Consider the following 12,708-nt stretch of genomic DNA (forward strand, 5'->3'; position numbering starts at 1 on the left):
CAGGTGTTTGTGGTACCTTCAAGATAAGAAAGAAATGGAAAAGACCTCTCACATAGAACACAGAGTGGAAAAAAACAGTAGTAGCCATAGATTGCTGCTGTTTTCACTGTAAGAATATGCATTCTTTCTCTTTTGCTTAAAAAAAAAAAAAGTAGACCTTTGGATTTCACTCTGTAACTGTGACCTTGTGATCTTCCTCTTAGTACTGAAAAGGCCTAAAGACAAAGCAGGTGGAGGAGGTGAGATTATTCTTGGCATGAACACAGGGCCAAGGCTGCCTGTGTGCTGGACTGGAGGAAGCAGTGGCCCCCACAATATTCAGCAGAATAGGTCCTTCATTCTAGCTCTGATGACATATCCTGTCACATGTCACTGGTCATATTACCATGTGCAAACCGCTTCCTAAAGCTGAAGTTTTTCTTTCTGTAAAATTAGGGATTGCACTATCACTCCTTTTGAAACCTTAGACATTTACATGACACAATCATATTTTTAAAAATGTATGACTATCAGATGCATGTTTAATATATTTAACAAAATCACCTCACTTCTAAATATTCAAATGTGAAAAGATTAGAGTAGAATTCCCTTGTAAAGATGGTCAATTACAATAGGTACCTATTTTTCCTCCCTCTTGAAAACCTCCTAAAAAAATAAAAGAATTTCTTTGAAAGAAAGGTAGGAATCATATGGAAAGTTGGTACATGACATAGCAGACCTGAGAAAAGTATTTCATAAGCCAGCAGTGGAGGACCCTGAGGACTCATCCAATCTAAAACAAAGTTTCAGGAAGTGGTAGTACCGGGTGCCCCTGCACGTCAGGGTGAATGAAAGGAAGGAGCTCAAATAAGGAGGATCAATTGAGAGCCTGTTACGGAAGCAATCTGATTCCATGGGGCTGAGTTATTGAAGGTGTATACAATAAAGAAGAAAAAATAGAGGATATCTGGCCTAGGAAATGCCAGACAAAATTGAAGACAGTGATACCTTACTCAAAAGCAGATTTCAATCAAAATATGCATCCTGGAGGCTAAAACCTCCAGCACTTTCCTCCCATTCAGCTCCTAGAGCACTGGTGGCCAGGCCTTCACACATCATGCGGGGATCAGACAATTCTTATTAGTGAAATCCAAGCAGTCCAAGAAGAAAGACTTGCATATATTGATATTGGCATCTCTCCAACTAAATGTCCCAAGCTCATCACCCTGCAGTAAGCTCACAGACCACAAGCCCTACTCACATGCTCAGTCGGTGATCACCTTAGCATCACACACACTGAAATGAGAACATAGCCCCAAGGATTAAAGAGAACTAAGGAACAATGCTCGCATAGAAGAGAGAGTGCAAAACAAGCAAACAGAAGAAAAGCTACTTGGAGGACACAGACTCTGTGAGGCAAAGCAAACTTTAGAAAATAGGCAGAGAGAACTTAGAAAAACAGCGGAAGAGACCACTGTAAATCGGGAGATAGTACTTAAAAACACTAAACACTCAGAGAACTAAAAGGAATCTTGGATTTTTCCAAATTGCTTTTTTTGGGGTGGGGGGTGGGGCAGGAAATGAGGAGTGTACAAGAAATGGGAATCCATCATAGTTTACAACTTGGATGAGAATGGTATTTGCATATTCAAAATATTTTAAATAATAGATATTGATCAAAGCAAAATTATACCATAAGTGTATGAGAGGAAGGAGAAATGGAAAGGATGCATGTGCCTGATGGGACAGTGGGAGGAAAGAGTGAAATGCTTGTTTTTTTTTGCTTGTTTTTTTTTTTCTTTTGAGACTGCTCTATTGCCTAGGCTGGAGTACAATAGTACGATCTCGGCTCACTGCAACCTCCACCTCCTGGGATCAACCCATTCTCCTGCCTCAGCCTTCCAAGTAGCTGGGACTACAGGCATGCGTCATCATGCCTGGCTAATTTTTATATTTTTAGTAGAGACGGGATTTCACCGTGTTGGCCAGGCTGGTCTCGAACTCCTGAGCTCAGATGATCTGCCCGCCTCAGCCTCCCAAAGTGCTGGGATTACAGGCATGAGCCAGTGCCCCTGGCCAAAATGCTTATTTTTTTATGGTGGACAGTTAATAGACAATGCCAAAAAGTAAAAAGAAATGTTTAAAAAATAAGTAACATAAACATATTATTGGCATCATGTTCATAAATGCCAAAATAACAATTACAACAGCTTAAAGAGATACGAAGGTTCCTCTGGGAAGGGGATCATCAGAGACTGCTATATTTTGTTTGTTTGGGGATTTGGATTATTTTTTCCTTTTTTTAAGACAGGGTCTCACTCCCTGTTGCCCAGGCTGGAGTGCAGTGGTGTAATCACAGCTCACTGCAGCCTCAACTTTCTGGGTGCAAGCCTGCCTCAGCCTCCCCAGTAGCTGGGACTACAGGTGTGCACCACCATGCCAGGCTGATCTTTTATATTTTTAGTAGAGATGGGATTTCGCCATGTTGCCCAGGCTGATCTTGAACTCGTGGGCTCACGCAATCTTCCCGTCTTGGTCTCCCAAAGTGCTGGGGTTATAGGCATGAGCCACTGTGCCCAGCTTGTTTTGTTTTTAAATGAAGCTTGAAGAATTTTCAGAACTATATACACTTATAACTTTGATACAAATAAAATTTTATATCAAAACCATAAGTAGCATCATTTGTGTAAAAGTAGATTTCTCAAATTATTAAATATGTTATCCTATGCAATTAGACACTGAGCATGTCCAAGTTTTATTTAACTGATAAACTAGGAAACAAGCTGAACAACAACAACCTGGTTCAAAAGCATTCAGGTTTCTTGATATTTTGTGAGAGAAGAGATACTTGTATAAAATTGTCATTAGGTATAAAACAGGTAAATGTTATCCAGAGTGATAAAACTATGAGTTTTAGCAAAGCTGCAAACATCACATTGTATCATTTTTCTGCAAGTTAACTACTAACTCTGCAAGGTTATAAAATTTCTAGTTTCTAATCAGTTGTGGATGGTTAATCCAAACAAAGTTGTATTCCTGAGAGGGTAAAAGGACCTTCAGTGTGGTTTTTCCAAACGTTCTATTAAAAATATCATGCAATCCTCATTTTGCTTTGTTTCCAAGTTTTGGAGCTTTTTCTTGCACACTTGCCATAAATATAACCAACTTCAAAAAATAAACGCAATAAAAGCAAAACAATGTCATTAAGTTCTAGGTAGATGCTGTTTGCTGCCTGCTCTGACCTGAAGACTTTCCTCTTTGTTAGAAAAGGGGTTTTACAAGAACTAGAGAGGTATTAAAGACATAGTATCACCAAAAGGAGATTTCTCTACCCGGTATCATGAGAAGTGTTGAAAGAAAAATGAAAAAAAAAGGCCACATTTTTTATATAATTTGGTTTAGTGTTATGAAATGCTTTGTCTATTGTTACTTAAAATATTCTCATATTTGGTGTGCTCTCTTATTCTAGAAATCCTGCAGGAGATCAGTAGTTTTGCACTGCATTCGGCAAAGTCCTAGGACTGGCCTAGGGCCAAGAGTGAGTCAAGAAGAGAGGGCTTGGCTCCCTTAGCCCCGACCCTGCCTGATCCCCATCCACTCCCAGCTCACCTTCTGCTGTGTTATGTAGTGAGCTCCGCATAAGACTTCATTTCAAGTCCCTTCCAGATACCAGCGCCTATAATTATTAAAAGAAAAAAAATCACTACAATTTGCAGTGTGTTTAGGTTGGATGGATTAATTTCTTTGCCAAGGCCGTAATGGGAAGACTGATTTTGTCATTTCAATTACAAGCCACCGTTTAGTTTGAGCCCGGAAGTCACTTTCCTAGAGTCTCCCTCCACTTGCCTGGTACTGGAGCAATTAACAGTGGGTGATTTGTGGCTGCACTTTTACTGCTTAGCACAGGTTTATCATCTTGAAAGTTTTCCATTTGCATATATGCTATACATTCTTTGGGTGACATTTCGATATCACCCAGAGTTTAGATTATGCATTGCCTTGTACTGCACTTTCTGCTACGTGCTGGGAATCTGCAAGCCCAGCCAGAGTACTGATGCAAACCAAGGGGAATGTGAGTCGCAGCCACCACTCACTGAGGGCTTACTATATTCCAACCCCCAGTATCAAAGGCTTTACCTGCATTACCTTGTTTATTCCTCAAACCTTGAGGTTACTATTATTTGCCACATTTTATAAACAAAGAAACAGAAACTCAGAGAGGAAAAGCAGTTTGCCCAAGGTCACCCAGCCCAAATGAGCAGAACTGGGATTCAAACTCAAGTATCTCTAATCTCAAAACACTCTGCTCTACAACCTCCCAATACTGGGAGCTTTCCGAGTGAAATGAATTGAATTTGACAGTTTTCTACTTTTAAATACCAGACTTCCTGAGCAGTCTAATTGCTGCTCTTTGGAACAAGAAAAAATGGCTATTTAAAAGAAGCAAGCGGCAGGAGGTCAAGAAAGGGGGTTTTCATATCTGTATTCACAAGGGGAGAGATGTAATCCTGGAAAAAAAAATAGCATCAAAATGAAAAACATTATATACATTTGATGAAATTGCAAAGGAATGCAGAAAAGATAAGGAGGGGGAATACATAGCATTGAAGATTTTATAAAAGGCAGAGAAAAGATCAGAAGTCACTGAAGGAGTTAGAAGTTGGTCCAATCGAAGGCAGGGTCTATCCATCTTGACAGATGGAAGGAGGAGGATGAAACCCCCCAAGTAGCCACCAGAAATCTATGATCGTGTTCCAGTCTGTGTGGGTGCGTTTGGGTAAGGCGAATACTCTGGAGACAGCCGTTGGGTTGAATCCTTTCTTGCTTACTTCCTCACTGGGTGACCCTGGATACATTACTTAACCACTCTGGCTTCAGTGTCTTCATCTGAACAGTGGAGACGGTAATGTTGCTCATCTGGATGTGAGGCGAGGTAAAGTGCTTAGCAGAGTGCCGGGCATTTAGGAAGCACTAAAGACTGTCAGCTGTGGTTGTTGTTATAACCATGAACATCATGTTCACGTAATATAAGAAACAGGAGACTGTAAGTCAGCAAAATGGCTTGGAGAAATAAATGAGAAGGAAATCAGGAGAGAGGTTCACCTTTGGGCCAGAAATATGGGGAGGTCTGTCTTCCCTGGCATTGAGTGTCAGGAGTAGAAAGGGCTGGTTGGTGGGGAGACACCAGCCAGTCTCCAATAGACTGAAGTCTGGCTGCACTTTATGAAGCAGAGGAACTTGTTTCTGTAAAATAAATGCTCTAACAAAAGGTCCAGTGGCAGAGGTTCTGTTGGTGGTTCCACAGAGCTAGAGAGTCTGGGGCTAGCCAAAGTGACAAAGTGAGTCTAAGGCAGAAAGAGAAAGAAAGCTCTGGGTTATTCATCTCTGGATGCCAAAAGTCATTGAAAGTCATTGGGGCAGGGGGAGGACATTTTTTAATAAGCACATCTTCTTTCTTTTTCTGGCCCTACCCAAACTGCAAATCGACTTCTCTTTCACTTTATAACCAACTTCCTGCAATTTCTCACATTAAGGGACAAAAACCACACTTAAGTTTATCGCAGTAAAGCTTGCTGGCATACTTGTAAATGAGCATGGGTGGTCATCCATGTTTTCAGCCACCATCCATTTAGCACTTTCTTTATGCCAGGCTCTGGCTAGGTACTGGAGACACAAGGCTATTCTCAAGCCCCCATCTCCAAAGCTAAACAGCGTGTCACATCATAGTTCTTAGCCATCCAAATAGCACACCTAAAATTCAGAAATTGCTGATGCCCAGGCTCTGTCTCAGACTACAGAACCTCCAGCAGAGGACCCAGGCATATATGTTCTTCCAGAATTGCACATGCCATTTTTATGTCCATATCAACCTTGAGAAAACCTACATTTTTGTAGATGAGAGAATTGAGGTTCAGAGAAGTGATAAGTGAGGTTGCACAGCTGGCAAATACAGCATTGAACTTCACACCCAGAGCTTCTGAAGTTAAGATCCCACGGCCTTTCCACTTGGCCATGGCCACCCTTGCATATGCATGGTATGCAACTCTGTGCCTAAAAGCCATGCTGGTAAAATGATCCAAGATATAGAGGAATATGCTCGAAACCCTTGCCGACTACAAAAGCTCAAAAAGGATCAGCAAATCCTACAGAAATTTTAGGGACCCGTATTTAAAGTGGACAGAACTCAATACCTGTTACAACCTGACTCACTGTAAATTTCCACCCAAGGTAGATAATGTGGCTTCTATTATACAAGCATGATGTGCTTACCATTATGTAACCATAGTTTCCATTATATAACCCTAGACCCGGGGCTCCAGAAACACTGCCTCCTCGATTTGTCCCTCCAGCCTCCAGGTGACAGTGACTTCCTGCTGTGGCTGACTCTAGGTTACCTTGCTTGGTGTGCTGGCATTTCTGTTACCTGTATAACCAATTCCCTGCATTAAATTTCCTCCTTATTCCGGCTCAGATCCTGACTATTAGATGAAGAAACCAAGGATTAGAAAAGTTAATATAACTGTATTTGTCTGTTCTTGCGCTGCTATGAAGAAACATCTGAGAGTGGGTAATTTATAAAGAAAAAAGGTTGAATTGGCTCATGATTCCACAAGCTGTACAGGAAGCTGTACTGGCATCTCCTAGGCTTCTGGGGAGGCCTCAGGACGCTTTTACCCATAGTGGAAGGCAAAACAGGAGCAGGCATCTTCACGTAGCCAGAGCTGGAGGAAGAGAAAGAAGGGAGAAGTTGCCACACACTTTTAAACAACCAGATCTCATGAGAACTCACTATCGCGATGACAGCACCAAGAGAGATGGTGTTAAACCAGGAGAATCCACTCCCATGATCCAGTCACCTTCTACTAGGCCCCATCTCCCACACTGGGGATTATGATTCAACATGGGATTTCACCGGGGACACAGATCCAAACCATATAATAACCAATGCAGTACTAGTTATGTCAGAGCTAGTATTCTAGCTCCAAAGTTCCTGATTCCAAAGCCTAAGTTAAGAGATCTGAACTTATATTTCAGGTGACTGGTGGAATTTCTTATGCCCAGCGCAGGTGGTGATGATGATGATGATAATGACGGCAGTGGTGGTGGTGGTGTTGGTGATGGTGTTGAAGATCACCATGTCTGACCACTATTGTCTGTGTCCTTTGGACATTTGTGCAGACACAGTGTCCTAGTTGTCACATAGATGTCTCTGACTGTATTACAGGCCTTCACCTACCACCACATCCAGGAGATCATGGTCCAACTGCTGCGGACAGTGAACCGGACAGTCATCACCATGGGCCGGGATCACACTCTGATTGTGAGTAGATTATTTCTTCTTATCAAATGTTGCAAGCTCTTCAGCATCTAAAAATGGATTTGTTGAAAGGGCAGATCACATTGAACTCCCAGCATTGATCATTGCTTTGTTTTGGAGTACAAGGACCAGATTTTTCCTGTCTGAGTTGGGAGGACTTGAGAATTAACTCAAGTTGTTGAAATAAAACAAGGCTTAGGACTTGTCTAGTTGAGTGTACCGGCACTAAATTGAGTACACCAGCAAGGATGAATGATCACTGCTGAAGACAGAGAAGGGAGAGCAGCTTTTGTAAGTGAACAAGGTATAACATCCCAGATGCATGTCCACTAGGAAACTTTTCCTCTGGCCTACATTCAAGTGGTGCCCAGTCTCAGGGTCCTGTGAGCTTGGTTTCTGAAGGGGCTTCATTGTGTGTTAACTCTGCTCATAGATGCCGGTTATTCAAGGTCATTACTACATATTGAGCTATTTTCTGCATAAACACTATGTTCTGAAGATCAGGAAATTTCTGCCCCATCATCTGATTATTTTTCTTCTCCAGACACAGAACCCAGCTCGAACCCTTTAACCTCTGCCCATTGTGCTTTAAACCAAGGACTCAAACTTCAGATGCTTACAGGGGCCAGTCACCAACATAAATGAGTATGCCCAACCATGTCACTTCTCTGCTCAAACCTGCCAATGGTTGTCCATCTCACTCAGAATAAAATCCAAACCATTGCCAGGCCTGGAATGCCCCTGCCCCATGCTCATTGATTTATGTGTTCCTCCCACATATAAAACATGATGGATGTGCTGTTTCCTTTTGAGTCAGGTATCACCTAAGCATAAAGGCCTCCCTTCTCTGATCACCCTGTCTACAATTCCCAGTACCTCTCCATCCACTAAAAATCATACCTTCTTTATTTTTCTCATTACTTATAATTGGAAATACACATTATATTATTTGGTTATTGTCTAGCTATCCTCATGAGAATATGAGCTCCAGGAAAGTAAGCATATTTGTCTGTTTTGTCATTGCTGTGTCTCTAGGTCCTATAACAGCACTTGGCATATAGTAGGTGCCCAATAAATACTTTTGAATGAATAAATGCATGACATGTGACAGGCAGGGACTCTAATGCTTAAAAGAGGATGAGGGCTACTCAGCCCTGATTGATTGATACCATGTGAGACTGGACCCTGTAGTTGCTAGAATTCCCAGTATTTCAAGAGAAACTGAAAATTTCCATGTTTTATGTGAAATTTTCTGATATTTCAGTATTGGAAGTTCATTTAAAAAATAATGTTTATACACACTTTGTGACTCACAAACAGCTGGATTCTCTTCTGAAAGCCACTCTGACATTCCTGCTTTACATAGTGGTGACATCTATGGGGAGCATCAGTGGTGCCAGCTACTCTTGCCTTTTTTGGACAGAGAGCCATGTAAACTGGTCTTTGTCATTTGTCTCACTTACCATCCTTCCACCTTTGAAGTATCGCATTTTTCTTTTTTCTTTTTTTTTTTTTTTTGGTTTGAGAGAGAGTCTTGTTCTGTCACCCAGGCTGGAGTACAGTGGCATAATCTCAGCTCACTGCAACCTCCACCTCCTGGGTTCAAGTGATTGTCCAGCCTCAGCTTCCCAAATAGCTGGGACTACCAGCGTAAGCCACCATGCCCAGCTAACTTTTGTATTTTTAGTAGAGGCAGGGTTTCACTACATGTTGATCAGGCTGGTCTCGAACTCCTGACCTCAAGTGAAGCATTTTATAACCTCCTTTATCTTTTTTCCTTCTCTTTGGAGTAAACCTAAAGATGATCATCAGTTCATTTGGGTCATTCTGTACATAGCAGGCTCTTAACTTCCTTTCCTGTAGAACAGTGATTCTTTTAAACAGGGCCTGGATCATAGGAAGCACTAAATAAGTGCTGTATAGTATTATTTTCCTTTCAATCTGGTAGAGTGAGGCTCTCTCTCTTTTGCATTATCTACGCAGGTGAGTAACTACTCAGTACTGCCAGTTCTATGAGCTTTTTATTTGATGCTCTGCTTTTGTAGCTGGCTCTTCTAACACACATTCCTCACTGTTGCCCCATCAATCTTTACCAGGACACTCCCCTACTCTGGGATGTACAGTAGCTCCCCGCTGTCTACCAAATTAGGTCGTAAATGCATTAGCCCAATCATTTTCAGCTTCTGTGATCTGATCTGGTCACAACCACATTTTTCAGTCTTTTCATCAACTTTTTTCCATCCAAATATCCAGCCAAAATGGATATCTGGATATTGCCCAAACATGCTGGCACTGTCTTACTTGCAGGCATAGCCTCTGCTTCTTTCTTTGCCTGAAATTCCTTCTTGTACCTTTCAACATGTTGAAATACTACCTAGCTTTCCAGGTCCAGCACAAATGTACCAAGCTCTCTTTACCTTTTTTTTAAAAAAAGCAGTTTTTCCTGGCTAGCATGGTGAAACCCTGTCTCTACTAAAATACAAAAAATTAGCTGGGCATGGTGGCGGGCGCCTGTAGTCCCAGCTACTCGGGAGGCTGAGGCAGGAGAATGGCGTGAACCCGGGAGGCAGAGCTTGCAGGGAGGTGGAGCTTGCAGTGAGCCAAGATGGCGCCACTGCACTCCAGCCTGGGTGACAGAGCGAGACTCAGTCTCAGAAATAAATAAATAAATAAATAAATAAATAAATAAATAAATAAATGCAGTTTTATTGAAGTATAGATTTTACACTTTAAAATTTAACCATTGAAAGTATTCAGTTTGGCGAGTTTTAGAAAATTTATTGTTATGCAGCCATCACCGATATTCAGTTTAGGTACTTCTTTTACTCTCCAAAGTTCCATTTGCAGTCCTATTTGCAGTCACTTTCTTTCCCTCCTCTCGCCAACCCTAAGCAACCACGAATCTGCTTTTCGTCTCCATAGATTACCTTTTCTGGGAAATTTTATACAAATGAAGTCATACAATTTGAGGTCATTTGTGTCTGTGTTCTTTCCTTAGCATGTTTTTGAGGTTTGTCCGTATTTTAGGACATATCAATACTTCATTTCTTTGCATCGCTGAATAATGTTACATTATATGAGCTTGCCGCCTTTTGTTTAGCCAGTCACTAGTGGATTGATATTTGGATTGTTTTTAATGTTTGACTATTATAAATAATACTGCTTTGAACATTCACAAACAAGTGTTGTATGAATGTGTTTTGACTTCTTTTGGGTAGAAATCTAGGAGTGGAATTGCTGGGGCATATGGGAAGTGTATGTTTAACTTTAGAAGAAACTGCCATACTATTTTCCATAGTAGCTATAATGAGAAAATCCTGGAATTATATATTTTTAAAAACATTCCCTGAAACTAGGAGGGAGCAAAGTGATTAAAGAGTGACTTGGATGAGTCCAGCTTGACCAGTAGATGAGTTTATTACGACTTACATATGAGGTACTCCTGGATGGCGGCAGGACAGCTTTAGAGATCAACGCAACCTCCCAACCTAAAGCTGCTTTTAAGCTAATTTTCTGGCGCTTTGCCTACTGTGTGTGCGCGATGGGTCTGTTCTCCTTGGTAGATTCTCAGCTACCCTCTGGGATGTTTGAGTTATTAGGGACACCTGCTTCTCAGCTGGGCACCTTGGCATTGGCTCACCGCCCAGCCTTTAAAGACAAGCAGCGTACATACGCTCCTAAGTAACCCGGTGGGTGACCCATCACAGGACGTGGCTGTACCACTTCACATTCCCACCAGCAATGTTTGAGGTTTTGTTTACCCACATTCCCACCAAGTCTTATTATTGTCAGTCCTTTGGATTATAACAGTCCTAGTGGTATTTTGCTATGGTTTTAATTTTCCTTTCCACAATGATGAATGATATTGAGCACATTTTCATGTGCTCTGCTTTTTTTTTTTTTTTTTTTTTTTTGAGTCATTTTTATCTGTGAACTTGTCACAGCTCCTCTCTTAAACTGTAAGACTTTAAGGCTTGTGCCTATTTGTGAAATAAATGGAGTAATAATAGATCTTCCTCATAGAGTTCCTGCATGAATTAAATAATATAATACAGGATAAGCATTTGTAGATGTGCTTCTTATGCACAGTATTCATTTATTTATTCCTTCAGCAGTTTATGAGAACCTCTTAGATACTCAGCACGAAAACTCAGAAATGAGTTAGGCATGGTCTGTGCCTGGAGAAAATCAGACCTCTTCTGATGTGATGTCTCTCAGGCATCTCAAATGCATTGTGCCCCAAAGTCAACTCATTGCCAGCTCCCTGAAGCCCACTCCACACTCCACCTGAATTCGGGATCTCAGTTTATGGGACTGCCATCCTAGATCTCGAGCTGCCCTTGCCCCTCCCTCTCTGTCACCTGCCTGCCCCTTCCATTCACTCACCCAGTCCTGCTGCTTTCAGCCCACCTGTCCCCACTCTCTCCCCACCTGGGCTGGAAAAGCTACCCTTCCTCTGTCCCTTGACCTGTGTTCTCCGAGGCCCTGTGCATGCCTAGGTCACTGTGCTCATTGTGCTTAGGACATTGTAAGGTAATTTGTAGGCTTCCCCCATATTTTGTGGACCCCCTGAGGTCAGGCACCCTGTTTTACTCTTTTATCCTCAATACCCAGTGGGGTGCCTGGCATGCAGTGGGTACCCAAGTTTTTTGAGCAAATGAAAGCACTAATGAAATGAAATGAGTGAATGAGTGAAATAATCACCAAAAATGCTATCATTTCCTACCTTCATATTCTTGAATGCGCTTTCCCCTCAGATTGCTTTCCCTTATTCAACAAATGTGTTTTCTAAATATGGGAAGCCACATTTCAGGGAGTAAAGAATTGCCTGTTAAGACTTTCTGGCTCATCCCTGAAGCCTTGCAGAGGTTGTAAGTTGCAAGCTGTGTCATAGTATCAATGACTTTGGAGTTTACTAATGTAATTACAATGCTAAGAGTGCTGCTGAGAGTGCTGGAGAGCCAGAGGCCTGTGGCAAGCATACCTCACTAGGAGCAGAAATGTACCTGAAACAGAAGGAAGCAACAAACAAGGTTTTCTTAAGATATAGCTTCATTTTCATAAAATGAGCCTTTCCAGCAATTCCTAGAATAGAAATATCTCCTCCAAATTAAAGAAAATGATGTTGGAAAGTAATTACTCAGAGGTCAAGGGTCCCTGTCTTAGCACTGAAGGCCCCAATCTAATTTTGAATTAAAATTTGACAAGGAGGAGAGATCCCCATTCCACCTGTCACTTTTAATTTTCCAGATGTGATTTTTATTGGTTAGTTTCCATTGCTTGGGAATATTAATCAATATTGGTGGTAAACACCATACATGTCAAGTACTTTCGAAATCCCAAGAGGACCCCAAATGGGTAGAGGATGACTGGTTGCAACTCTCATTCTTATACAGGATTCGTGACACTTT

The 12,708-nt window shown here is 41.6% G+C and overlaps 1 protein-coding gene across 6 annotated transcripts in view; it reads left to right on the forward strand.

The window, feature by feature from the left end:
- The window catches only part of DOCK2 (dedicator of cytokinesis 2), a 433,369-nt gene that overhangs the window by 185,778 nt on the left and 234,883 nt on the right, over positions 1–12,708 (forward strand). For 5 of the 6 annotated variants that reach the window (XM_021940250.2, XM_017960117.3, XM_021940247.2 and 2 more), the window contains one exon: positions 7,205–7,300. The exons of the other annotated variant lie outside the window; for it this stretch is intronic. In XM_021940250.2, the coding sequence (XP_021795942.1) occupies positions 7,205–7,300 (96 nt within the window). The remainder of the gene's footprint in view (positions 1–7,204; positions 7,301–12,708) is intronic. 6 annotated transcript variants of the gene reach the window in all.

This window comes from Papio anubis, chromosome 5, assembly GCF_008728515.1.
Source record: "Papio anubis isolate 15944 chromosome 5, Panubis1.0, whole genome shotgun sequence".
Classification (NCBI taxonomy): Eukaryota; Metazoa; Chordata; class Mammalia; order Primates; family Cercopithecidae; genus Papio; species Papio anubis.